Here is a 27,590-nt window from a genome sequence, read left to right on the forward strand (position 1 = left end):
ATCATCAAACAAACAGTGCGTAACTCCAGGAAACATTTGGCCTTCCATTCCCTCACCTCCCCACGTCTGGAAACCCACCCCGGCCCAGAAGAGACACAAAGACACAACGATCAGACCAGTGTGCTGCAGGTTTTTGTTCACAGGTTTATTTCATTGTCAGGACACTCGCAGGCTCCCAATGACAAACTGGACGCTGACATTACCAACGCGTCTACAAAAATAAATCTGGTGTCATATGTGCCTTTTGATCAATTCCCCTTCAACAAATCCACCAACACAATTATCTTATACATATAAAATTACTCAATCTTTTACTGACATTTTACTACTAAACCACGACCTTTCCCGCGGGCCGTGGGAGGCAGGAGGCTCCTGGATTGTCGATTGTTTATTTTTATTTCCTCCCAAGTATTAGTGTGAGAGCATAAACGCTGGGGAAGCCCCGCAGTGAGCACAGAGCCTTCTTCTGCGTGAGACGCTTCCCTCAGCGCTCCACAGAAACACAAACAGAGTCACGAGCTCTGACCTCACAAATGGAAATGTATAGAAATATATAGAAACGTACTATACACAAATAAGTGCTGTGTTTATTTGCATCACAGAGAAACGCCAAGTGAGATTTCGTACGAGATCTCTGGATAAAACTGGGCTCCCGTCAGCTGTATCTGCAGGGGCACAGGGTTGTGAAGCCCTCAGGGTTGGGAGTCACATGCCCTCATTGTTTCATTTTATTTCCATCTGTCAGCTCAAACGGGCGCTTCTCCTTCCTCCCTCAACTCTTTTGTCGTGTTTCTCTCTCCCTTCCTCATTCTCTGAGTTTCCCTCCTTCGCTCCGCCTTTCTTCCTGTTTTACTCTGTCCTATTGTTATCCCCCTCTCTCTCTCTGTCCGTTTCTCTCGCTCTCATTCCTATAATTCCCCAGGTCTCCCCTTCCTTCTTTCAGTTTCCAGTTCGGGTATTAAACATATATAAGGAATATAAAATGATTTTCTTAGCAATTAAAATATTAATTTCACAAAAATAGTGACACAGTGACAGCGCAATAATAATAATACTATATATATATATATATATATATATATATATATATATATATATATATATATATATATATATATATATATATAATATATAATATATAAAAATACTACTCTTGGTATGAGAGGAGCTGCTGCATTGATAAACATTACAATTAGAGGTTTAGGAGGATAATTCTGCATCAGATCAAACACCATTTTTACCAGAAGAAGATTGTCTGGCTGATGTCATCATCACACATTCCGTACTCTGTGACAAATATATTATATACATTTATCACTCCTCATCGGGATCAGATGGACCCAGACATCGTACTGTGGATTAACCATCACTGGAGGGGTCCATCAGGACAGCAGGACAGGGGGTTCCTCGTGTCCGAAATTAATACGACACCTAGTGGCCCACACTGGTAACACAGCTGCCTCCGACACTGACTTTTGCAAACTATTGTGTATTGAGACACTACTGTGACATTATGCTTTGACCTGTCCACTGATTAGATCTACGAGTCCCTGGACTGATGTATTGATTACATCGACACTTGGTTTTAGAATCCAAAATCGTAGCAATTCAACGGGTCAATTCAATCAATCAATTAATTAATCAACGGGTTGAGTTTAACATTCTTCTCGCACAGTTAGTTACGGACTTTGAGATTCCATGACTCCAATGTTTTAATACACGTTACAGGCAGAGTATTGAAATACGTGAACTGATTGTAGTTATTATTTGTTTCTTGTCATATTTTCGGCATTACAAAAATAGAACACATCACACAGGCAACATCCCTGCCATAGTCCAACAGCGGGCCGAATGGATCAACACCAGGATAAAACAATCCTCTGCGCTGGCCGTCTATATTTAAAAACAGAAGAGGTTTTGCTTACTCAGTTTCAGTAACTCTCTGAGCCTCAAACACTGTCTGGAGGTTTATAATTCACCTATATACCAGTTTATGACGTAAACTCTCCAGTTTACTCCCGCCGTCCCCCAGGTGAGGCGGTTCTGCCAACAGTGGCCCAACAGATCCACTCTGCTGTCAAACAATACGGCTCGATGAAGCCACAGTCTCTGGCTGCCAACTCACTCTTGTTATATACAGTTATATATATAAAAGTGTTTGTATAGACATATTTTCCAGTCCCACTTCTGTGTTTTCGGTCCCCTGCTGCAGACTACCAGAGAGGAAGTGAGGCGCCGTGAAGCCTACAGCCTTGGGTTCGTCATTTTCCACCCCGACCTCCCGAACCACAGGTGGCGAGGGTCCAGTCCTGCTCTCTCCTATCTCCTCCTCCCGTCACCCCATGGCGGGACAGGCAACAACCTGAGGGACTACGACTCCCTCCTGCGAAGAAGCCGCTCGGAGAACGGGGGGCCGGCAAAGCACTTCGGGAAAAGACCCCTTTAGGAGACCGTTGTCCATCTGCAGGGCTCCAGCCACGCCCATCTGTGATGACTGGCGGCACTGCGGTGACACGGAGCCCCGCCCTCGTCCTTCTGAGACCCAGACACAGGGGGGTTCCTGAAGCTATTTACAATTCACAGCGGAGAACAGCCCCCCCCCGGCTGCCCGGCATGAGGGAGGGGGCGTGTCAGGAGGATTTGGGGCTCTCCGTCCCCGTCTCCTCCGGGGCCAGGATCTCCCATGATCCTGCGTTGTGTTCTGTGGGGCTCCTCCCACTGCCAGACCACGACAGGAAGCTGAACCTGTGGGGCGAGGCAGTTGTCATCACACAACGCAAAACCTACTCCTTATTTTAATTCTCAATCGTGTGTGTGTGTACAGTGTGTCTGTGTGTGTGTTCAGTGTGTCTGTGTGTGTGTATGTACAGTATGTCTGTATGTGTGTGTCTGTGTGTGTTCAGTGTGTCTGTGTGTGTGTTTGTTGCCGACGGCGCCTCCTCTCACTCACATGTTCCTGATGCGCGACTCCAGAGGGGGGGCGCCGTCCGTGCAGTCCGTCCCCCCGTCGCCCGTCTCGAACAGCGAGCTCCTCTCCTCCTCGTCACTGCGGACAACACAAACACACCGTCAGCCCCTCGACACAATCCCACATCTCATCTCACAACGCCCCCCCCGACCGCAGCCACAGCAGACGTACGGGAGTCGGGAGAGCCCCGGATCAATTAAGCCAGCAGATCAGTCCAATTAAGCCAGGATAACCGATCCGATTAGGAAGCGAAAGCCCGTTTAAGAGGAGAGTGTTGCATTCTGGGAGCAGGATTGCGAAGGCTCTTAAAAACAACCGCCCACCCCAATCAAGGTCCAGTCAACACCTCACCTCCTCCGTACTGCTGGGCCCTTCAATCTTCCCCGATTCTTGCCCCCCCTCCCGACCCCTCGGCTCCCAGCCCCCTCACCTGCTGTCCTCGTCCTGGGGGGTCCCCAGCATCTTGGCCTTGATGACGTTCCTCTGCTTCCTGATGGCAGAGCGCATGGCCTCCAGCAGGAACCCGGGGCAGCGCTCCTCATTCAGGATCTCCCTGCGGACACACGACACACAGCTCCGTCAGCCCCCCAGGACCAACTGGGCCGAACCAACACCGCAGCGTTGGTTGTCACACCGGCAGGGTCCCCCGCGGCCCCCCGGCTCCCCGTGGCGCTCACCTCTGGTAGTACGACAGCTCCTCCTGCACCAGAAACAGGTTAGCCTTGAGCTCGTTCCTCTCGAACAGCATGTCCCTCACTTCCTGTTTGGTGAAGCAGGGCCGGTTGGGGTCCTTCAGGTCGATGACCATCTTGTCCGTGAGGTCAATCTCCGTCTTGGCAGCGCCGGACTGCAGGACGGGCGGAGGAGACTGCACTGAGCTTCCGGGCTGTGTGTGTGTGTGTGTGTGTGTGTTTCTGAGAGGGCTGTGTGTGTGTCAGAGAGGCCTGTGTGTGTCTGTCAGGGCGGATTCTGTGTGTGTCTGTGTGTTTGTGTCAGTGAGAAGCCAGTAACTCAATCAGGCTGTGGTTTTGCAGTCTGGAAAGTGAACTTGTGCGACAGTGTGTCTGGCAGTGGAAATTCCCCGGCGCAGGAGCTGTAATGTAGCTGGTATTTATGACTAGATGTTTACATTTTATATGCCCTTTAAACAGCAGCAATCCAGACAAACTGGAGCAGTTAAGCCTTAGTAACTCGCACTACAAAACAATCACACAACCGACAGCGATGTCTTAACCTTTATGAGACACAAGATGATCGAGAGAGCTTGGGAAACAAGGTAAACATTCACACACTGATATGGCCTAACGGGCACACCCTGTCATTTACACACAAACAGGGTGAGTCAAACAGACACAACCACACACAGAAACAGGCCGAGACAAACGCAGACACAAACACTCACACAAACAGGCCAAGTTAAACACAGACAGTCACACACACAGCCACGCACACCACGGACACACAGCCAAGCCACGCCGGTCGGTACCGTGGCGGCTGCGCGCATTGCCTCTTCCAGCCGGCTCCTGAGCTGCTGCAGCTCCGTGTGCGCCCCCTGCAGGTCGGCCTCCAGGTCGGCGCGGCGCTGCGCGGCACTCTGCAGCTGCGCCGTCACCAGGCCCTGCTTGTGCCGCAGCTCCCCGTTCATCTTCATGAAGCGCTCCAGCTGTTCCTGCAGCTGCAACACACAGACCGACACTGCAGCGTCAACACCCCCCCGACACGGGCAGCGAGCGGCGCCACACGGGGCAGAGAAAGAGGATCCTGTCGTGGTTGGGTTTTACTTTCACCCGTCACCCAACACTACCAAGAGAGTAGCTGTGTCTCCGTTCTCGCCATGAGACAATCATAATAATAAAATAACAAGAGCAGCCATAAAAGATCGGGCAGGAATTCAGGCTCTGTTCAAACTTGTCCTCTGCTCTGCGATTACCGCCCTCTCTCTAAAGGCCTGGTCACATGCCGATCAACTGCTATGACTAGGGGATTGGGAATGGTGTTTTACCAGTTAGTCACCGGGATCACCATCTCCTTCCCTGTCCCCCAGCCACCTGAAACCCGGAAGCCCACCACAGACGATGTGTCAAACCCCTAACCCCATTCTGTCCCACATGGGACACTGTAGTTCAGAGGTAAGTGTGAGTCCGGTCGAGGGGACAGGGAGTGCGTGTGCACCGGGGGGAGCGTCTGAGCGTCGGTCTTACCGCCTCCACCTCCTTGGTCCGGCTGCTGATCTCCTGCACTTTGGCACGGATCTCGTCCCTCTGCTTGTCCACGACTGCCTTTAGCTTCAGCATCAGCTCTCGCTCCTGGCGCTGGGCTTGGTCTGAAACATGGGCCAGAGAGCCGGTTAGATAGAGACAAACAGACACACAGAGAGACACAGACAGAGACACACAGAGAGACACACAGACACGCAGACACACTAACTGGGTCTGACAGGGCAGTGTCACCCAACGTGTCAGTCAGGGGAAATCGCTCCACACTGTGACTCATTATGCGGTGTCAGCTCTTCGAGTCTGACGTGTGATATAGGGGGTGAAAAAAAAAGATAAAAGACCAGGCTTCAGGTGGGAGTCTCAGGTGTGAGGCTCTGCGCCGGCTCTTTGGGGGCTCAAGACTGCCCCACAGGGAGGGAGGTCGTGTGAAACTCGAGGGCTTGTTGTTTCCCGGTTGAACCTGGTTAATCTGGCACAAATGACATGCGGATGATTCACTGATTTGATCAACAAATTACAGCGCCTGTGTAGATGACCTCAGGTCGCTGGAGCTGAATACAGCCCTTGTCTGTCCATTACAGTGCGGTCTTCTCTGGAGGTCAACAGCAGGAGGAGAAGCCCACACTGCCCTGCCACTGCGGCCCGACGTGGCTGCTCTCTTCATACGTGTGTGTGTGTGTGTGTGTGTCTGGTCTCTCCTGGGCTCTCACCTTCCTGCGAGTGGCTGCACCTCAACTGGCTCAGCAGCTCCTGGTTTTCCTCGCTTAGCCGGGTCACCTGGGCCTCCAGCTCCTCTGCTGCACTGCGCCACTTCTGCTCCTTCAGCTCCAGGTCCTGCAGAGGGACACACGGCCGTCAGCCTCCCCCTGACGGACAAACACACACAGACACACACAGCGCTCTCACTGACACACACACACACAGACTGTCTGCAGTGAGGGAAGCGAAATACGATCTCTGTGGTCACCTCTCTGTGCCTTTATTTATAGGACAGCCAGTCATGGCACAGGCACGGGCATCCAGGTTGGCACAGGGCAGTGCGTAGCTGCAGAGGTCACAACGCCCCAGTGTGTTACAGCCCACGATCACACAGACCCTGACCCTGCCGCTCTGCTTTCTATCAGTTTGAGACTTCTTGTGCGAGTCAAGGCCAGTAGTTTAAGATAAATATATATATACAAGTATATAAATAACAGGGTAAGCAAGTATAAGATTTGCCAGGTCCAGTTACACAACTGCGTAGCGTCGGATTCCCAGAACTACCCTGGATTTGCTGCTGACTGAGTTGAAAATCAAAACTGACTACTTCAAGTTAGTTTGCTTTACTAAAAGCTACTTGTTGAGAGGGGAAAGTGCAGTGACTGTAGCGGAGTGTTGCAAAAGAAAATACAACCACTTTCCAGGGCTATGCGTGAGTCACCAGGGCACAAATAAATATATATCAGCTCCCAGAGCACCATGATGCAGTGAACTGTCACAGGCAGGGCAATAATTGGGGTCCTATCAAACTGCATGAAGATCTGTGTTACACAAGACGGAGTTGCATAATGAACTATAATGTAAACAGACAGGAACATGTTAATACACACAATGGCACGCACAGGAGCATCGCCTCCAAGCACGCACACGGATAGGCTCTAAATACATGGATAGACATGTCATTCTGGGAGTCTGACATGTTATGATGGGTGGAAAATCAATGCATTGTATACTAATGGACAATTATAATTAATAAACGCAAATTTCAGGACTGTGTGTTATCGGGCAGGCCCACATACAGTAACTCAGCTTTATGCAAAATCTGCCACGTACAGACACGCTTTAACCGAGGCTAATGCGCGGTTGGAAAAAACAAACAAGCCCTGAAATGAAACGAGACTGTGTTAAATAAACGCGTAGGTTGTCAAGGGTAGTGCCAAGTGATTTGTGAACTCACAAAACCAGAATCATAGACATATGCGAGACATTTCAAAAAATCAGACCAAAAACCGAGTTGTGCATCGCCGGGGGGGCAGCAGAAATTGCAAATGTCATAATTGCGTCTCGGTGTGTTTTTACATAACACGGGTAATAGCTTTACAATAAACGGATAAAAAATAGACATGGCAGAATGGTCTGGATGAACTGAATGCATCACTAGGGTTACTGGAAACATTTTAAAATAAATTATAATAACAAAATAACTATTTGCATTATGCATGTTTTGTTTCTAGAAAACTGCAGTTGTTAAATACATAAATACATAAATACATAAACAGATACATAGTGACACAGTACAATGGTTTTGTCAGACAGGGGAAAGCATGTTTTACAGGTGTTCATTTCTTACACACATGTATGTTTTTTTCTGAATTCCCCCAGTTATGCATGCGTGTATACCACTCCCCAACTGGGGGGAATTCAGGAAAAAAAAATGTGCCCACCTACATACACATCATAAGTTTGCCCAGTGGGGTAGCAGGGGTAGTACTGGGCAAAGCAATGTCAGGAGTGTGCCACTGCCCCTTTTAAGCCCCGCCGGGGACGCAGAAATCCCATTAGCCCGTCTTAAGTCCCTCTTACCCTGATGTCGCTCCGGCTGCCCCCGTCCTCCGCGCCCCGCTTCCTCTGCTGCACCTGCAGCGTCTCCACGGCTCTGCGCAGCTCCTCCCCGGGCCAGCGGCCGCCCTGCCCCGCCGCGAAGCCCTCCAGCAGCTCCAGGACCCGCACGATCATGGGCACCAGCCCCTCGGCGCTCTCCTTGCCGTGGCCGTCGATGAGCTTCTCCACCTCGGCGCCGACCAGCTTGGCGATCTCGTACACGTCGTCCACGGTCAGCGCGGCGCAGCTCTTGCCCAGGCAGGCGCTGCTCTCGCCGGGCGGCTGCCCCACGACCCCCTCGCCCTCGCTGGACATGGCTGGTGGCAGAGGCGGCACACGGGCACTCGGAGCAGCCCGTCTATATGGATCTATACACGACCAGCGCGGCGATACAGAACTTCACAAGTTAGCAAACGTGACGTCACACTGAGCCGAACACAAAACTCGCCCCGCTTCTTTCATTTCACTTTCACAATTAAAAACAGTTTCGCTTCACAACTCTTGCGGTTATTCCCCTTCCTCCGGCCGTCCCTGCAGCGCAGACACTCCGGGGCAGTAAGAGCAGCTGCCAGTTCAAGCAGCTACTTTACCCTACTGTACCTGCGCGCAGGCGCCTGCAGGCGCCCTGCTCAGATCTGCGCCGTTCTTTAATGTAATTGGCTCAGAGTTGCAGATCTGCGCAGGGCGGTGGGGATCTGCCAAGCACAGCACGTCACGTATTGCACTTCCCAGCGGCGACATGTTGCATGTATGCATGCACTGGAGACGCAGGCATGTCTCTCCACAACAAACCCTCCTCCTCTCCCGACCAATGAGGCACGTCTCCGCTCCGCCCCGAGGAAGAGGAGATGAAATGAGCAGTGTCTGTCGGGGGAATGAGCGTCTCCGGGGCGCCGTGTGCGGAGGAAGAGGACGGCTGGACAATAGCAGCTCCCGATATATCACTAGCCCGGATTTCCTCGGAATAAACAACTCAGATGTCATGCGTGTAGAGGTGGAAGGCTGACAGAGGCCACTTTCTCTTCCTTCCAGAGAAGTTAATTGGGCAATTAAAGCCAATTAGCGTGTCTGCGGCTATAATTGCCACTGTGGCGTGTGTCGGTTTGTCCTGGGAAAGTCCCTGGGGAGTGGGGACGCGAGTGTCCTCATGTGTCCTCGTCCTGGGAAGTCCTCTCTGTCGCAACATGTGTGAACCCGGGCTCAGTCTCTGAAATTCACCGAAGGCACTTTTTACTGACGTGTTACCACTTCGCTGCTGAATACGGCTGAAAACCACACGCCAGGAGAGGTCATGCCAGTGCAAACCGAGCGCGAACATGCCAGCATCATGCTACTCCACATGTGCCGCGAGTGTGTCGTGCGAGACGGAGAGAAAAATGAAACAGAGGAGGATAAAAGGCACCGCTGGGATTCGAACCCAGGATCTCCTGTTTACTAGACAGGCGCTTTAACCAACTAAGCCACGGCGCCGGACGGAAAAGGCAGGCCGATACCAGGAGTAGTTTCCGGGCTAAACGGGCTGTCTGGTTATAATTTTGCTTAATATTTTAGTTTTATGCATTTCGTATGAAATACTCCTATAGACCTACGTGTCCCATAGAGCTGAATGCACACAACGCCGCAGCGCGCTAAAATTGCATCACGGCACGTCAACGAACAAAAGACAAGGACTTCCGGGATGCTGCCTGCATGTGATGGACAGCTCCGTTCATTTCCGGATTGAGTCCAGTCAAAATAATCGATTGACCGATTCAGATTCATTCGATTCAGTTCAGTTAAAGCAGGGTTCCAATGTCCAATCATACCTTTTTATTTCCTATACATTTCTGTTAGGGAGCATTTATGATCTTGAATTGCTATATTATCCCCCCCCAAATTACATGTGCAGAAAATGTTCAGAAAGTGACGGCTGAAGGTTGGCTTTGGGGGGCCACACCAAACATTGTCGAGGGAGGCACTTTGAGAAGCCCTAATTTAAAGGGTTTGGATGAACAATATAAATCCTGAATTTCAAAGTTCAGAAATCCACAATAAAATTATGTAGCAATAATGAGGGGAAATAAAATATCTATCTATATCTATATACACAGGCCAGAAGTGGAAAAAGCAGGTAGACTACAGACCCATTGACTTACTGCACCTGTGTTTTTAGTTGCTTATAAACCCTCTGGTCATGGATCGTTTGCCCGTACACTTTTCGCCTGTGCTTTTCCTCTTTGGGCTCATATTTGAATACACACAGTAGATTGAATCCTTGAAGGGTCCAGCATTTCACCGCCGTGCACATTCCTCCAGTTACAGTTTGTCGTAGAACGTTCAGCCGTCTGGGGTCCCCTTGTGCGGTGAAAGAGAACCAGTTTCATCCTCTCCCACCAAAACAACACAGCACAGGAACCAGGAGAGTATTTATAAAACAGTTCAAGCTTTATTAATTCCCAGACTACAGAGTACAGAGTAGAACTGCACAACACAGTCGCATGTACAATTAACAAAACGGGTCCTGTGGAAGTAATGAAGTAATGCAGTTTCCAAACCATGTGGATCCGGAAGTAAATCTGCGACTTAATTCACACTGACCAATATAGAGTAAACTATAAAAAAAACAATTAAACAAATCCATTTACATGAGCACAATTCATGAACAGGGATAAAACTATCTTGTCACTTTATTGTATTGAAGATTTACCTTCACAGAATTAACCATTGTACCGAAACAACCCCAAAAAAGAGTCCACCTTTGATAAGATTCAAACAGAAAATGCACCACAGGGAGGGAACTCCAACACCCGAGGGAGTCTCTGAACGGGAGCCACCTGCTCTCTGGTGCGCGGTGCCGTCCGGGCCTGGCTCCGTGTGCCATTCCATGTTGAATATCAACAGTAGCGGTTGGGGGGGTGGGTCGGCGGTGGTTTGGGGGGTCCGAACGCTCTAGGCGTACATGTCCTCTCGGTCGGCGTTGTAGATCTCGCCCTCCTGCAGGGAGGCGAAGTTCAGGAAGTGCGAGGGCCGGTGCACCTCGTGGTAGAACTCCTTGGGGTTGGCCAGCTGCAGGTCGTACTTCATGTTGGGGTCGTGGCGCACACCTGGGGGAGGGGGAGAGACCGAGTCTCATTAAGACTCTAACTGGAGGAGAAAATAAACCCCTGGAAGAAAAGTCAGAGAGAGAGAGAGAGAGAGAGAGAGAGAGAGAGAGAATGCCGCACTGAGGAGTCCACTCACCCATGAAGTTGTAGTTCCAGGAGACCTGCCCCGGCACCATGAAGAAGCCCAGGAAGCGGTCGGACAACAGCATCTGCACCCTCTCATAGTGCGAGGGCAGGTAGCCCTTGGGGTTGTTGCCCTTGTCCGTGTTCTGCCGGCCCCACTCGTACCCGCTGGGGGTCAGCTTGTAGGCAGTCAGGGTGCAGGAGCCAGGGGTGAAGCTGGGGAGAGAGGAGGCTGGCGTTCAGGAGGGATGGATGGAGACGACATCGCAGGGACCGTGGGACGGATCAGAATGTAAAGGCCGTGATACACTATGGAATTTCATGGAAATTCCGAAGTGTATCACGGCCTTTAGAACATACGTGACCGTGTGGGGGTTCTGGAGTCGGTCATACCTGCAGGTGATGATGATGGTCTTCTCTCCGTCCCAGGACGGGTTGTCGGCCATGACCTTGGCGTGGGTGGTGACGTCCTGCGGGGACAGCTGGGGCGATTCGTTGGGCTGTGTGTGGATCCAACCCAGGGGCTCCATTTCCTAGGGAGGGGACAGACCAGGGGAGTTAGCGATCGCACTCTTCCGCCACACCGGTGACACCCCACCGATAAGGGCGGCGCCGAGCGTCCCCACCTTCAGGTATTCGTGGCCTGGCAGCTGGTTGGGCAGGTGCACGGTCTGGTGTGTCCCCCACTGCGGCACCATGACCACACAGCGGATCTCCTTCACCTGGGGGTTGTCCGGGGGGCTGGTGCCGTACAGGTAGCCGGCGATCTACGGGGACAAGGCACGGAGAGAAGAGCGATATTAGACGGGTGTAAACAGGTACACGGATGACGACAGGCCAAATTGGCAAGAAGCCCCCAGTAGGACATCCCCGGGAGCAAGGACCGACCTGAGCCCGAAGGTCCGAGATGCAGATGAACTTCTTCAGCACGTTCTTGGGCAGGATGTAGGTGTAGCCCGTCTCCTTGATGTCGTCGGACGAGACGTAGATGTGGTTGGTGCGCAGGTGCAGGTTGGCAGCGGAGATGGCTCTGTGGAGAGGAAGGGGGACGGGCGGTCAGTGCGGCAGGAGACCAAAACACCAGAGCTACAGTTCTGCATAAAACCTAAAAGTATCGCAGTATCAAAAGCGGTTCTGGAATGTGAGGGTTCCGGAACGAGGGGTGGGGGTGGGGGGGGATTCCCGGGCGTAAGCTGCTCACCGGACGCGCCACTCGGTCTTGGAGGAGAAGGTCTGCGTCTCGTAGTTGCTGGTGGTGGAGGTGATGATCTCGTCGCCGTGCTTGTTGACTGTGCGCGTCTGCGTGGCCGTCAGCTGCGACTGCTCCTTCGTCTGCTTCTCGATCTCGGCGATCTGCTGGCGCTGCTGCGACGGGGCAGAGATCTCCATGCCCAGGATGATGTCTCGGATCTCGGACTGGGTCAGGGACGCCACGTTCACGCTGAGCGACAGGAGCAGAGGGATAAGACTCTCATACCAGGCCTTTCTTACCCCTATACATCCACTCAGGGCCTCAAAAGCAGCTTGAAACTAAAGCCCCCTCCACCAGGCCCAACCAGGAGCCCCGGACTCACTTGTTTTTCTTGCCGTAGTCGGCCAGGATGAGGTCCTTGAGCTGCACCTCCACCTTGATCCACTCCTCGTCCGTCAGTGTGGGCCAGATGTGGTGGGGCTCGGTGACTGTGGTCTTGTCCGGCTTCAGGATGACCTTGGCACGGTCATTGTTGACATGGAGCGCTCGTAGGATCAGGATGAGTCGGGAAAAGGCCTGTGGGGGGTGCAGAGAAGAGAAAGCAGTGAATGGTTTGATGCCATCATCAGGTTTAACCAACCAATCCCCCATCCTGTCCTTCCTGCACCAATGGTCAAGTGTGGGAATAAAACGGAAGAGCGTTGTGCCCTTACAGTGTAGGAGGAGATGGTCTTCAGCCAGTCATCGTACAGGTTGAACAGCACCATCTGGGGCTCGGTGGCCTTCAGGATCAGGTCTCCAAACTTCTCCACCTTCAGGCAGGCCTGGAAGGGCAGCTGCAACTCGGAACCCTTGATCACGATGTTGGGGAAGTCCAGCAGATGGACCTAAAAGCAGCAGCAGCACAAAAAACGTGAACCCTGTGCCCAAGCCACCATTCCCCATGGCATCACTGCACCAACCACCAGCATCTACAGAAGTCTGGCGGAAGTTTAGCGGCCTACAGAAACCTCTAAATTAAAATCAACCCCCCATTTGGTCTTCCTTGCTGCCCCCCGACATTTAAAAAAACAAAACCCAGCCACACCACAGACATGCTGAGCCCCATCTCTCACCTCCAGAGGGTCCAACATGCCCTTCCTGGTGACGATGATCTGCTTGGGCTGCTCCTCTACGGGCAGCGACCGAATCAGGGCCGCCACCTCCTCAGCAGTCTTCCACTTGGCCAGCTGCAAACACAGGACAACAGTGAGGGCTGGAGGGGGTAGGGGGGGGCAGATAGCACTGTCATCCACAGAAGATTGTGAAGGTTTTGGATTGTGTTTTTTCATTTTATTGAAGGATTGATTGAGACTCGTGCTTGTACTGTCCCAACACATGCAGAAGATAAATAAGCCAGAGGCAATTTAAATTTACAGATGGTACGAATTTCTTTGTATGAGGCTTTAATTAGGCTAGGTGTTAGAAATAAAACTTTTGTATTGTCTTAAAGAGCAGGAGATCTGCTGGTACTGAAGTGACTGAGGTAGCAGGCGTCGCTGGAGTATCGAGCGAAGGCGCGTACCTGTCCCAGACGCTTCTGCCCGGCCCACACCGAAGTGTGGATGATCTTCAGGAAGAGCTGCCCGGTCCTGGGGTTGAAGATGAAAATGGCCCCATTGATGGGCTTCGTGGTCAAGTTGCCTTCAAACGTCTGCAAGAAACAAGACCGGTTACACTAACTGACAGGGAGGGGCGGGGCGCACAGTACCAGCCAGGAGAGACGAGCCGACAGGGCAGCCTTACCTTGTGGATGGTGACACGGTAGACGTTGGTGTCGTCCACGAACCAGATGATCTGGTTGGAGAAGAGCTCCCCGTAGTTCTGCGAGGACAGGTAGGGCTCAGTGGGCTCTGAGGAGTACAGCTGCAGGCCCTTGCGGATTCGCTCCCTCAGCACGTACAGTGCCGGGTTGGCTTTCATGATCTTGGCCATGGCCTGCTGGATCAGGGGCTTACCCCCGGGGAACCAGTTCCCGTAGCCACTGCAGAGACGGACAGAGAAGAACGTGTCAGAGCCCAGCACCGCCACAACAACCACGCGGGGGACACAGGCCTCGACCCAGCGAGCAGCAGACAGCACAATGCTCCGGGCGCAGTCCAGGCTGGGCTTACCTGTGCAGGTTGTAGGCCAGGTCAATGGCGATGAGGACCCCGGTGGGGGAGGGGTAAATGCTCATGTTGTCTGTGGTGTAGTCCAGGAACTTGGCCCTGGCGTATCTCTCGATGTCGTGAGAGTCGTAGTCCCCCCAGCGCAGCTGGATGTCGATCCAGTACTTCTGGGTGGTGGTGCTGTCCATCACATCTCTGGCACAGAGCAGACAGAGGCGGTTAGGCAGTGCGAGACACGCAGGGACACTGAGAATGTGTACGTCACTCAAAATCACTAATAAAACACAGGATGTCCCCGTCACAGTCTAGTGTTTCAACCAGCAAAACAACTGGAGTGAAAATGAATACAAACAACAATCAAATGCAAGTATAAATCCGTAAGTAGGACACTGTGAATCACAGCGCTGCATTGGGCTTCCACACATACTTGGAGTCAGCCAGCAGGGAGGGCCGGGACACGTTCCACTTGTAGGAGGCGAAGAGCAGGATGTCGGCGCAGGATGAGTTCATCTTGTAGGACTTCCTGGGGTGGATGGTCTCCTTCTGCACCGTCTCGATCTCCAGAGCATCCAGCTCCTGGTCAAACACCTGCACACCGAGCACAGGGCACACAGGGTCAGACATCGAGCACAGGGCACAGTCAACAGCTCAATTATCTTATAACGAAGCACATAGTAAGAACATGCACAGTCAATTCATTGAATGACAGCTCTTTACCTGACACAAGTCCATGACGATGCTCTCATGGATCTTCTGCCACAAATGAGCCCTGAAGATCTGGATCAGGGAGATCTTGAGGGTGGGGATCTTGCCATGCATGAAGATCCCAGTCAGATCCAACTGCACCTGGAAACCCACGTACACCTGGAGGAGACAAGTACGCCGTCAGACAACCGCACAACCACTGGGCTTACATTTGAGCGCAGGACCAGAGACTCCGAGACTGTGCGGGTGTCTTACGTTGGCTCTGTTGATTGTGGGGGACCACCACAGCGTGAATCTTCTGTTGGGGATCTGGTTCAGACCAGACCTCTGGGCGTTGGTCAACTTCTTCCACTTCATGGATTCCTCAAAGCCACTGGCCTTCTCCCTGTGGGCCGAGACAAGGGGTCAGGGGTCAGTCTAAACGGCGCGAGCCAATCAGGGACCGACATTCTGCTCCAATCCCACTGAGCGCAGTCTGGTCACGCGTTCAACCGCAAACTGGACTGGATCCTAACTCTGGAATGAATTTCTGCGTTATTCATTGTTTGGCCTTAAAAGGAGAGAGGCTCCTACCAGAAGAGACCCTCCCAGGTGGGGAAGTAGGTGCCCTTGAACAGCGTGTGCTCCAGGATGCCCTCCACGCCGCCCAGCGCCTGGATCATGTCCGTGCGGTAGTTGTTGAGGTTCCACAGTTTGCCGTCGTGGCGCTGGTGGGTCCACCAGAACGGGTTCTGCTTCAAAACCTGAATAATAAAACAAACGAAGGGGAAACATGTCAGAGCAATATGACATTAAAATACTACAGATAGTATCCACACAGCTTTATTATCCATCATTAACTCATCAAGAAATGAAGCAGAAAGGACAAAGCTCAATTCTCTGGTCGAGGGGCGAGAGTGTGGGAGGGAAGGGAGTGCAAATATCCGTGGCAGTCTCTCTCCGGTGCTGTACCTGGTACTGTTTGAAGTCCGTGCGCACTCTCCAGCCCTTGTCATAGGCCAGCGTGTGCCGGTCCTTCTGGAACAGCGTGTTGATGCGTGGGATGCCCCGGTCCCAGGAGTCCTCCAGGTCCTCCAGCGTCAAGCGCCTGGATTCAGACAAACACAGACCATTTCAACACTGACACCCTGCAGACCGGTAGAGACATGGCCAGCCGGCAAGGACCGGTTTCCCCCCCCCACCCCCGCTGGGTCACGGCGGGAGACGGTACCTGTTCTGCGCGATGGCCTCCTGCCTCTTCAGCGCGTACTCCGCCCACACTCTCTGCGAGTCAATGAACTCACTCTCCCAGGGCTGGATGTAGCGGTACAGATTGGGGATCAGCTGGTCCTCCTCGTGGCTCATGCCGGAACGGAAGTGAGTGATGCCAACGTCCGTCTGCTTGGACCACCTGCAGAGTGGGGGGGGGGGGAGAAGACAGGAAATTGACATGGAGTATAAACTGATTTCAACACTCAACAGCCAGACCACCAAAGCAGGAGTTTTAAAGAACAAAAGGATTATTTGGTAAGCGCAGATGTCATATACATGTGTGCTCTCCTGGAGCTGACCCTCCACAGCCGAGGTGCCGGCTCCCCCACACCACGCCTACCTGAGATCCGACTGGGGGATGAGCACGTGGCCCATGGAAAGCATGCCGAGCCCACCAAGCTCCTTGGGGGTGTAGAAGACCACAGGGGGGAAGCGGCTGGGCATCTTGGAGTTCAGGCCGATCTTGATACGGGTCTGGATCTTGTTCTCGCACTTCACCAGCAGGTCTAGCAGCTCCTGTGTGTTGACCACAGCCTCGCGGAAGTAGGTCATGAGGCCGATCAGCGCCGTGTTCCACTTGTTCACAATCTGCGCAGGGAGAGAGGGGTCAGTCCACCAGCCGGTGTGACTTCACGGCCACCACGCCAAGAGGAACGTCTGCCGTTTTCTGGCGACAACGTAATGGCGCCGCCCGTGTCTTACCTTGGTGAAGGTGGTGGAGCCAGAAGCCATGAGGATCTGCCGGACGCGGTTGTGGAACCTCTGCATGGACTCGTCATCCACGCGCAGGAAACACTGCGCCGTCCGCTCCTTGGTCACCTGGAGAGCAAGACACATACACACTTAAATCTGGTTCCCAGACGCCAAGAGGACCAACAAACACCGGCCCGGGCCCCCCCCACAGTCTCCCGGAGAGGCCAGGCCACTCCCCCTCACCTCGTTCTGCAGGTTCCAGACGCCATCCTTGTGCGTGAACTCCTCGTAGCTGGTGCGGCACTTGGGCAGGATGCGGCACTCAAAGCCGCACATGTTGAAGAGCAGGTTGGGGTTGTCCTTGCTGTAGACCGACACAAAGCTGTTCTCCCACTGCACCGTGGTCACCGAGCGGGGCAGGCGGTTCTTGATGTCCCAGAACACGGCACGGCCCCTGGAGAGAGACGGGAGAGGGTTTAGAATGCCGTGACAAGACTCTCGATTGCGTTGTGGCGAAGCCGGGTCGTGCCGGGGCAGGGGACACTTACAGGTTGACGTCGTGCTTCATGAGTCTCATGCGGGCGTCCCGGGGCCAGCACTTCTTGTTGTTGTAGCCCACAATGTTCTCGTTGTTGGGGTCGGGGTGCTCCGTCAGGTACCTCTGGATCAGGTCTCTCGCCTCGTCAGCTGTGAACCTGAGCAACACGGGATGGGGGAGGGAGAAAAATAATCAAATTAGCACCGGCACGGCTAGCACAGGCTGTTCTGTCAAGTCCGACAGCAACCCCTTCCAAGACCACCTTCCAACCCCGGTGCGGCGACCTCACCTGAAGAAGATGTGGATGCGGTCAATGTAGCGGCAGTATAGGCGGATGGGGTGGGCGCCCTCGGTGGCCACGTCCTGGAAGCTCAGGAAGTCGTTGGGCATCTGCGGGGGTCCGGCCATCTCGCTGGCCCGGTGCAGCCCCAACACCAGCAGGTCCATCACCAGCCCGTAGTACTGCACAATGAAGGAGGCGAACTGCAGGCCGCGGATGATGCCGTACGAGTTGGTGTGGTTCATGTCCTGAGGGGGAGGAAGGGAGATGTAAACAGTCCCTAGGGTGTAAATGTAAAAAATATGGTAGGGAATTCTAGGAAAGGTCATCCCAGTCTCGTTTCCATTCCGCCCGGACGGCAGGGGCCCACCTTGTAGTTGATGACCACATTGTTCTTGGCCGTCATGTAGTCGGCGATGTTGTGGTCCACGATGAGGCGCAGCAGCCTGTTGAGCAGCGTCAGATCAATCTTCTCGTACATCTTCTCGTAGCGCGACTCCAGCATGACGTTGCACTCGCCCTCCGTGGTCTCCCAGACATCCTGCAGGTTATTGATGCCTGAGAGAGAGACCGAGAGAACAAATCTATTCCAGATAGACCCAACTCACAGACTGACTCTTAAAAGATATCAAAACGACCGTGGTGGGGAAACTGTTGGCGGACTACACACTCACCTTGGCACCACTTGTACACCAGCAGCGGGGGGGGCTCAGTATCAGCCGGCTTGATCCAGGGCGGGAAGAGCCGGCGCTTGTCGGCCTCGTACCACAGGTACTGATCCAGGTAGGCGTCGGTGATCTTCTCCAGGGGCTCCACGTCGTACACGGGGACCAGGTGGCTGTACAGGTCCATGAACTCGATGCCCACCTGGAGGACAGACACAGACCGTGAGACAGGGTACGGGGGCGGGGCAGGGAGGGCAGAGGAGTGGCGACTATCGGAAGCGAAAGTCAGAACGAGTGACTGTGCGAGGGTGACGTCTTACCTCCTTGAAGGCTCTCTGGGTGAGCAGGTGACGTTTGATCCTGGACAGGGCCTCGTGGGGGTTGTCGTAGGCCTGTTCGATCAGGCCCAGCTCCTCGCGCTGAGACTGGTTCAGCCGGGACTTCACACTGACATGCACACACACACGAACACACGCGTTAGGATATTTGGGGAAAAACCAAGACAATCGCACTGCTTTCCACACAATAAAAACACACTGGACCAACAGCCTGTTGACAGAGCAGGGAAGACAGCAGGAAGTCTAAACCTGCGCTATTGGGCCCAGAGCCGATGGGCCACCAAAGTCAGCGCCATTACCTGTAGGCCTCCTTCAGCCGCTCCAGGGCCAGGATGAGCAGCTTGGTGTCGTGTTTGTAGGACAGCGGGGGGAAGGGGATGGGCGAGAAGCGCCGGCTCTCCAGCCAGTGCACCGTGGTGGTGTAGATTGCAACAGCCTCCTCTGCTGTGATATACGGCCCGTCCTGGAGAGCAGACGCAGAGACACACACATTATTATTATTATTATTATTAATTAGTCCTTGATTTCGCTTCCCTTGAAGCACCAATACACAGGCACGCATCACTCCGCGGTGCCGCTCACCTTCAGGTAGTTGTGCTGGCGCTCCTGCTCGGCCTTTAGGTACAGCCGGGTCAGGCGGCCCAGGTTCTTCTTGCACACCGTCTTGTCGACCGTGGCACCGCGCCGGATTCGCTCGCGGTTGTAGTGCGCCGTGTTCGTCCACCAGTCAGCCTTGGCCTTCACGTAGCGCAGGATCATGTTCTCGATGGGGGTGGGCAGGCCGGGCACCTAGGGGGAGGTAGGAGGAGAGGGTAAGAAGTGGAATATTATGACAGACATTGTAAGGAAGGTCTGTTGTGCTTTAAAACGCCATGAGAACCCAGTAAATGTTAATAAAAATAACACCACAAAGTTAGAATGATTCCGTTAACTAGTCTTTGCCACACCACATCCAGCACAGGGCGTCATGCTGCGTTTGAGCTGGATGTTGTTTGGTGGCCGCTCCCCGCCCGTCACTCTTGCTGCCGCCCACCCCCACCACTCTCCGTACCTTCCAGGGGATGTTGGCCTTCCAGCAGCGCCAGGACTCGCTGAGGTGCTGCAGGATGGTGCGGGCCTTGTTCTGCTTGATTCCCTCGGGCATCATGTCCAGGATGTCGTGCATCACCGCGGCACGCAGCTCCAGGTCAAAGTGCGACTCCACGCGCTGCTTGGTCACTGTCTTGGCGACGCCCTTGGAGTGACGCCCTGCGAGGTGTGGGGGGGGGATGGAGCACAATCAGCAAAGATTTCACACACCAAGAAGTTGCAACTACAGATTAAATCAGGTGAGGTGCCATACCTTCAAACTGTCGGGCCAGAAGGTTGCCCAGCCAGCGCTCCAGCAGGGGGGTGATGCCCCTCATGAAGAACAGCCAGACTCTCCAGCCAGGGGCCCAGAAGCCGCAGCCTGGTCCCTTCCCCACCGGGCCCTGAGAGTACAGCACAGGTCATTACTCACATACCGTAGCACACACCCAACAAACAGAGAGGACAATGTCCGCAAAGGTTCCAAGGTGATCCGACAGACCTCCCTTCACCCATCCCTCCTGCCATCACTCACCGTGTTGAAGCGGTAGTAGATGAGGTGTTTGAGGTCCTTGCACATGCGGATCTGTCTCATCAGCTTGTACTTGTAGCGGTACATGCCGGTCAGCTGGCCCACGTGGGCGAAGATGTACTGCAGCCCGTCCGACAGCTGGAACACAGAGAGGACACACGTGAGCAGACGGCACCGGACGCACGAGCAGAGAGAGGCAGACCACGACCACAGCAATAACCGATCCAGGAAGCGTGGCCCGAGGGAGGTTTACCTGGAAGGCGTCCACGTTGCCCAGCCTGTACTGCACATGACTGTCCACCACCAGCTTGCTGAGACGCAGCACCTCACGGCACAAGTGGAACGCATTCCCAAACCGGGACTTCTTTCGCTCCTGGAGAGGGAAGAGCAACGTTAGGGAATCGACACACGGAGACCCTGAATAACCTGGGCCATAATGAACTCGTTTCTTGGTCTATGTTTTATGTTCAGAAGGCCCCTGTACCTTCGTGGTGAGGGTCTTGACGGGCTTCAGGTTGAAGTTGTAGTCCAGATGGAGGTAGTTGAGGTTCTTCCTGTGGATCAGCAGGTTGAGCATGTTGTAGCCCTGCCGGCACACCTGCAGGCCCACCTCCACCCAGTCCAGCTTCGTTGACTGGAAGAACTTGGTGGCTTTGAATGAGCGGAACAGGTACCTGGGGGGGTAAATGTTGTTAGAGTGCAAGTCAGAAACATCAAAGAGGCTCCAACACCTCAAGAAACTCAGACAAAACAAACACAATGTTTAAGAGACTGAGGGCCCTTATAAAAGGAGGTCCAGGGGGGGCTTCACAGTGTTCTGGTGAATGGGAAGACTATGGAGCACCCCCTGGACCTCCCTGCCCCATCCCCGGTTTCACCCACCTCTTCTTCTGTGCTTTGGGGGGCCGGTGCTTGAGCGCATTCAGCACATAATACTTCAGCAGCTTCTGGTAGGAGACGCGCACTTTGACGGGCTGGCCGGCGGGGCAGTGCTCTCGGTACCTGGTGAGGGACAAGGCATACGGCATCACGGCAGGGCCAAAACACGCCCGGATCTCTGCTTCCTGGCTAAGAGGAGCCGACAGTTTAGTTCCATCGTCTGTGCTCACCAATTCTTGATCAGGGGGATGTCGATGGCGCGCCGGGTCCTTCCGGAGCGCAGGTTGAACGGACGCGGCGCCCAGAGCAGAGCGATGCCGTTGGCGGTGTTGTCTGTGTAGAGGGGCGTGTCCTTGAGGAAGGGCTCCACGTACTCGGGCAGCTCAAACTCCTCGTCATCCTCGGGAAGGGGCTCCTGGCTCTGCAACACAACAACACACCGCACTGATATCTCCACTGGCACACTGATGCAGAAGGATGAGGAGCTCCCCCCAATTCAGAAAACAACAATGTCTGTGTGGGTACCTTGACCGAGTGCCGGTGAGAGATGGGGTTGATCAGGGGGTCAAAGTAGAAGGCCGGCAAGTCGGGGTCCTCCGTCTTGATGAACACCACATTCGGGGTGTGGTACCTGCAGACAAACCGCAAGAGACACCCCGGGGAGCGTTAAAGCCACAGCTCAGCACGTCGGAGCAGATCAGGAATGGAAGCATCACGTCACAATTTAAACTAATTTTTACTGGATAGAAAAATATCGTCAGCAAAGACCCTTTTGGTGTCGGCGTCAGGAATCCCGTGTTGGGGACTGGGCCGCCCGCACTCACCAGGTGAGGTGCACATGGTGCGGCAGGTTGTTGTACAGGTACGGAAAGGCGATCTTGTACTCCGTGCGGATGGGCTGCCGGATGATGATCTTGTTGATGTCGTTGAATTCATTCCAGTCCTCGTCCCTGCAGGAGAGAGCGGAGCGACCGCGTCAGCACACGCATCGGCCTCGATCCCATGGCTGCCACCAATAAACGGCATTAAGCCAGAACCAGCGATTGAGCAGCCAAGATGATACTCACTGCAGGTTGATGTCTCTGACCAGGGGCTCGAACTTGGGCCCCCCAGGAATGGCCATGTTGAGAGCCTTGGAGGTGAAGAAGGCTTTCAGGTCGAACAGGTAGAAGTAGTTGTCATCCACCAGGTCCGTGAGCAGCTGGTTGGCCAGGCGGTAGAGCGTGGACATCATGGGCAGTGTGAACTGCCAGCGGCGGTACGTGGAGCCATTCACAAACCTCAAGGGGACACATGAGCAGAGTTGGGGTTAGAAGAAGAGTGGGGATGGGAGGCTCATACACAGGATACCTGGGGATACATTTATTAATCTGAAGAGACTCACTTGGTGTTGTCCTTGAGGGGCTGGTGCTCGTAGAACCAGTCAGTGACGGAGGAGTCCTCCTCAGGGTCCAGCTCCATCTGGATGGCCTCCAGGGGCTCTACATCCAGGATGTTGTCAGCGTAGTCCAGCGGCGGCTCCTCGTCGTCAAAGGGCGGGAAGCGCATGCGCTTGAAGTGGCGCCGGTCCCTCTTCTCGCGACGCATCATAATCCACATCGCCCTGAGCGCAGAGAGTGGGGGAGGGAGGGAGCGAGAGCGGTTAGACACGCACACACACTGCAACATTTAGAGCTGCTCTTCAGATCACTCTGGGGTACGAATCGGGGAGAACAAGAGTTGCAGCCTCCAGGAGGAAAACTATGCCCGCTACGGAAAACAGACAAAACAGTGCAAAGTTCCCTCACCCCCACTGCGCGATGTACACTGGCTCAATGACCCAGGGGATCTCGTTGACGAAGGAGATGGCACCGGTGATGTGGTACAGCACGGGCACGTCCCGGATCTGCTCCCAGGGCATGGGCATGTTCTCCAGCAGCTTCAGCACCGCGTGGGGCATGTACTTCAGGGCACTGCCAAGAGAGACGGACAGAGAGAAGACGTCAACGTTGCCGTTTTCACGTGCACTCTGCGGCCACTTCCTGTGAAAGGCGCTACACTAAATAAAAATCGACTGAACTGATCTATTGGTGTTGCGTAATGATGGAGAGAACCAGGAGGAGAAGAAAGTAACTCAAAATAAATGAATAAGTAAGTAAATCATACGTTCACACACACAGCACCGTCTTACCCCAGATAGACCCTCTTGTCGTGACGGAACTTCCTGTTGGTCATGTCGCCGTGGTCTCTGATGATCTTGCGGACGTGCTCGGGTGGCATGTCCTCCTTCTGGGCATCCACGAAGCCGAACTTCCTCTTCTCCGCATAGCGCTTCGCCTGCAGCTGCTGCCACTTACGGGCTGCCAAGGAAAGGAGGGGAACACACACACACAACAGACAGATATTTTAAAGTGAACAACCAGCAGCTTGGAAATCCTGAACTGGATCCAGCTGCTGTGCACAGCGGTGGAAGTGATCTCTAGCCCCACAGACAGGGGTCTAACAGCGGACCCTCCCCTCATACCTTTCTCCTGCAGCTTCTCCTCGGACATGAAGTCAGGGATCTGGCCTGGGGTGGGGATCCCCCCTGGCACCCCTCGGTATGGGAAGGCAGCTGCCATGGTGGCTTACTCCTGCTAAAAAAGAACAAAAGGAACAACTGATTTAGTTTTAGTTCTCTCCCACCATGGCTGACGTCTCTGTCCAAGTTGACCCAGACTCAACAAGGGATTGGTGCTGGGGCTACATTTAGTGTAACATCTAAAGCACACGATACAACATTCAGGAAGACAGTGAGGTGTAAGTAAGGCACTACCGGGGCTTAAACCGGGGCTTAAACCGGGGGTCGTGCTTGTCTCCTGTACCTGAAATCACTTCATCCTGCAAACTGACTCTGACCTGTTACAGGAATACAACCATAAATCGGGAAAAGACCATTAAAATACAAATCGCAACTAACGTGTAAGCATGTGTTACTGAGTGAATCTACATTTAAAATAAATCCCATTACGATTCAAGGATAATCCAGCCCTGTTAAAACTAGCAGTAATTAGTGATATTACCAATAAGATCTGCAACAAAAACATAAACAAGGCCCAGCTGATCAGGAAACCAGTTATAATTTTCAAAATGAGCGGATTTCAGACACAGGAAACCCAATTCAGCACAACAAGGATCAACCACAACCCCGGTGCCTTTATAAACAAGTTTAAAATCAGGGGTCCGAGTTTATATCACGGAGTGCATCGTCAACATGTGACTCTATACTATACTTTATCATTTGTTTTTCTCCTCAATTCGGACAAATGCAATATGGAAATAAAACTGAATTACACAGCACGCATAGCCTGCAGCGGCTAGGCCAACAAAACAACCCCGCCGCGCCGACGGAGGGTGAACACATGCGCCGAGGCCAGACCCACTCACCTCGGTTCCCCGGCAGCTGGTATCGGTGTTAAAAAGCCTTCGTGTCGGATCTTTACCGCATTCCGTGAAACGTTAATTTAATAAATATAATCAACGGATCTCCTCGCCGCTCACAAGTTCACAACTGAGAATGGCGCACACGGACGCACACTGCACGTTTGGCAAAGTGCGTCGGTATTCACAAAGGGCATATACGCCTCCTCCTCTGCAATGGTCGACGCAAGGCAATCGGAGATACGCTGAAAGGTAGCGTCGAATACGTAAAAGGCAGAGAGGCGCCGTTTACGTCCAACAAACCCCGGATGTTGAACCGGTAGTTGATTGCAGGCGCTACAGACAAAGGTCGCTTTTGTGTGGCGCAGCTGTCCACAATTCTGCGCAGATCTGCTTAATCCCACCGCTCCCATTGGTGGAGCTGCGCAGAGCTGCGGAAATCTGCGCTACAAGTTCAGTCCGCCATCATAGATGAGAATAAACCCAGTTTCAAGTGTAGCAGCCAATTCTACAGCTTTTTGGGGATTTCATTTATTATTTTACACAGTGTAAAGTTTATTTAAAATGTTCTATAATTTACAATACATTACCCTTTAACCCCTGATATGTAGCGATTTTATGTCTTTAGCTTCGAAACAGGAAAGACGTGAAATTGAAACACCCAAATCAGTTAATTCCCAAATAATTAAACATGCATTTATTTATGTAATTGTAACTCCAACGTCATGTCGTGTTACGTTTAAAAATGTCTGGATTCTGTGGAGCCTGTAGTTCACCCTAAATACGTTACAAAATGAAAAACGTGCAAACTTCACAACAACTACGATGGCATCCATGTCACTGTCCCTTCGGTGTGTGTGTGGGTAGCATGTTTCTGTGGCTCTTCACTGTCTGGGGTTGAGACCTTTCTGAAATGTATTGTGATTTTTAAATTAAGAAAAAATACATATATAGAGACATTCATTCATGGAGTGTACTTTAGTGAAGAGCAGTGTTATATTAACAGCAGAGCAATATACAGTAGTATAGTTTTAAACTGAACTATTTTCCATTGCTCCATTTTCACTTTGCTAATCCAAAACGGGAACCTGGTAAACACATTTACTTACACTTACATACTATCATGGACACCATCACACCTGCTTTCATATGACTGCTATTAACCTACTTATTGTCACATACTTTCACATTCCCAACCTAATTTCTACTACTAGGTACTACTTACACACTATTACTGATAGTAGCCTGCATATTACCATACATAATAATACATATTCAATCATATATCATGCAATAAGTATCCAGAAAACCAGACAAAGTATCTTCAGGTAATTTCAATTTGAGTTGTATGTGGAATCCTATGTGAAACCAAAACAGTGCAAGAGTGCAGAAGATGGATCAGGAAACACTCATGACAATCCTGCCACCCATGCCAGTCTTGTGAAATCCCAGACTGTAAAAGTTCAAAACATAATAGGGGGAAACAGATTTGACTTATATTGATTTATTTCTAAGTCTGTCAGCATGCAAACAGCAAAAACATGATCACTGTTTAAAACCTACTTACATGTTATTCACAATAACACCAACATAGAATTATTATTGAATCAATAGTATCGATACAAATCATTTACACTTAATTAAAAAAACATTCGAAGATAGCAGCAGACAGTTCAAAGTCTGTTAAGTCAAAGTCTGTGAAGGAGCAGGAATTGAGGTCTGCTGAGATGCTGTACTCTTCCTCCTGGGGCTGGCTGAGCCCGTGTGCCTCCCGCTGATGGCCGACTCCGTGTGCCTCCTGCGTCTGCTGCGGGGGTTGGCACAGGGTTGGCACAGTCTGCTCCTTTGTGGCATATGTCCCAGTGTAGCTGGTCGTTGGCACCCAGCAGGCGGCACCACACCCTTCTCTGTCAGCGGAGTATGCCCTACTAGTGCCAGGCAAACAGAAGTCTGGGTCCCAGTATGGCACACCCTGGCTCTGCACAGCACCGCCACACGGGAGGAAGTTATTGCTACTGCCGTTTTCGGCCCAGTTGAGTCCCGATGAGCTTGGGGGTAAATATCCCAGCTGCCAGTGCTCCTGGGCGGGAGAGGAGGGCACCAACTGGTACTGTGGCTGGCAGCTCAGGCCCTGGGCCACCCTGGAGGGCTCAGGCAGGCTGGGGGACGGGTGACTGGGCGGCGTTGGGGGGGAGCTCACGGGGACAGATTGGGAGACCGGCATCTCGGGCGCCATCTCTACCAGTGCGTCGGCTGCGGCCTGCTTCTTGCTCTTGAAGAACCGAGCGCGGCGATTTTGGAACCAGACCTGAGAATAAAGTGGGAGGACATTTTAGATGTATTGCTAAATAAATATGGATCACTTTATAGGTTTCATCTGTTTAGGTTACACATGTAGAGCTTTCCAATCTTCTCTTATGCCTCAATTTTATTCAGTAATGTGCATTGCTAGTATTTGTGAAACCAAGTCTCCTTGGATAAAGGTCTGCTGGATAAGATATAATAATAATAATAATGTCACCAAGTAAATAAATTAAACTAACGGAGCCTCACGTTTGCTCTGAAGGTGGTGAATGCGATACATTTTAACTATACAGCTGCAACAATACATAGTAGCTAAATCAAATTATATAATACAATCACTCTCTACCTAAAATACAATTTGAAAGTGAGTCACAGTAAATAAATAGCGCAGTGAAGTTGCTGGGATGCCAGCCGTGTGAGAGAGGTCTTCCGCACTTCAGTGTCATCAAAGCACTCCACAGGACAGCGCTGCCCTGACTTGTGTATTGGCGTCTGTCTGCTAATGAGGACACGGGCGACACTGTACACCACAGTCACCCTGATCTGGGCCCTAAGAACCCTGCTATACCTCCATTAGACTTTACTCATCCCCCCTTCATTCATAGACACTGTTGAAAGTCTGTCAG

The 27,590-nt window shown here is 52.5% G+C and overlaps 2 protein-coding genes and 1 non-coding gene across 5 annotated transcripts; all 3 read right to left on the reverse strand.

The window, feature by feature from the left end:
* Window positions 1-121: 121 nt before the first annotated feature.
* On the reverse strand, window positions 122-9,337 carry rilp (Rab interacting lysosomal protein). Its single transcript, XM_066695586.1, has 8 exons — window positions 7,747-9,337; window positions 5,895-6,018; window positions 5,170-5,291; window positions 4,455-4,643; window positions 3,646-3,815; window positions 3,399-3,521; window positions 2,951-3,046; window positions 122-2,745 (listed from the first exon to the last, which is right to left on the reverse strand). Exons 1-8 carry the CDS (start codon window positions 8,077-8,079, stop codon window positions 2,631-2,633), a joined length of 1,272 nt encoding a protein of 423 aa, XP_066551683.1. The 5' UTR covers window positions 8,080-9,337; the 3' UTR covers window positions 122-2,630.
* On the reverse strand, window positions 9,161-9,234 carry trnat-agu (transfer RNA threonine (anticodon AGU)). The gene has a single exon. It is a non-coding gene; the product is annotated as a tRNA-Thr (tRNA).
* An 830-nt stretch (window positions 9,338-10,167) lies between the features above and the next one.
* Window positions 10,168-24,828, reverse strand: prpf8 (pre-mRNA processing factor 8). Of its 3 annotated transcripts, none has more exons than XM_066695588.1 (43): window positions 24,667-24,828; window positions 23,765-23,873; window positions 23,432-23,600; window positions 23,049-23,213; window positions 22,646-22,864; window positions 22,329-22,541; window positions 22,086-22,211; window positions 21,787-21,892; window positions 21,492-21,682; window positions 21,265-21,384; window positions 20,867-21,056; window positions 20,636-20,755; window positions 20,386-20,520; window positions 20,125-20,254; window positions 19,834-20,030; window positions 19,365-19,571; window positions 19,082-19,245; window positions 18,765-18,891; window positions 18,454-18,646; window positions 18,150-18,337; window positions 17,789-18,027; window positions 17,510-17,656; window positions 17,205-17,415; window positions 16,971-17,087; window positions 16,609-16,856; window positions 16,228-16,407; window positions 15,969-16,104; window positions 15,591-15,760; window positions 15,273-15,402; window positions 15,030-15,176; window positions 14,740-14,900; window positions 14,316-14,507; window positions 13,948-14,185; window positions 13,727-13,855; window positions 13,278-13,391; window positions 12,876-13,049; window positions 12,545-12,738; window positions 12,172-12,411; window positions 11,859-12,000; window positions 11,597-11,737; window positions 11,364-11,503; window positions 10,984-11,186; window positions 10,168-10,847 (listed from the first exon to the last, which is right to left on the reverse strand). In XM_066695588.1, exons 2-43 carry the CDS (start codon window positions 23,859-23,861, stop codon window positions 10,693-10,695), a joined length of 7,005 nt encoding a protein of 2,334 aa, XP_066551685.1. In that variant the 5' UTR covers window positions 23,862-23,873; window positions 24,667-24,828; the 3' UTR covers window positions 10,168-10,692. The 3 variants fall into 3 exon arrangements, with proteins under 3 accessions (XP_066551685.1, XP_066551686.1, XP_066551684.1); XM_066695589.1 differs by having other exon boundaries at window positions 20,386-20,498; window positions 20,662-20,755; window positions 23,765-23,876; XM_066695587.1 differs by having other exon boundaries at window positions 23,765-23,876.
* Between the last annotated feature and the right edge of the window lie 2,762 nt (window positions 24,829-27,590).

Source organism: Amia ocellicauda, chromosome 22 (genome assembly GCF_036373705.1).
Source record: "Amia ocellicauda isolate fAmiCal2 chromosome 22, fAmiCal2.hap1, whole genome shotgun sequence".
Classification (NCBI taxonomy): domain Eukaryota; kingdom Metazoa; phylum Chordata; class Actinopteri; order Amiiformes; family Amiidae; genus Amia; species Amia ocellicauda.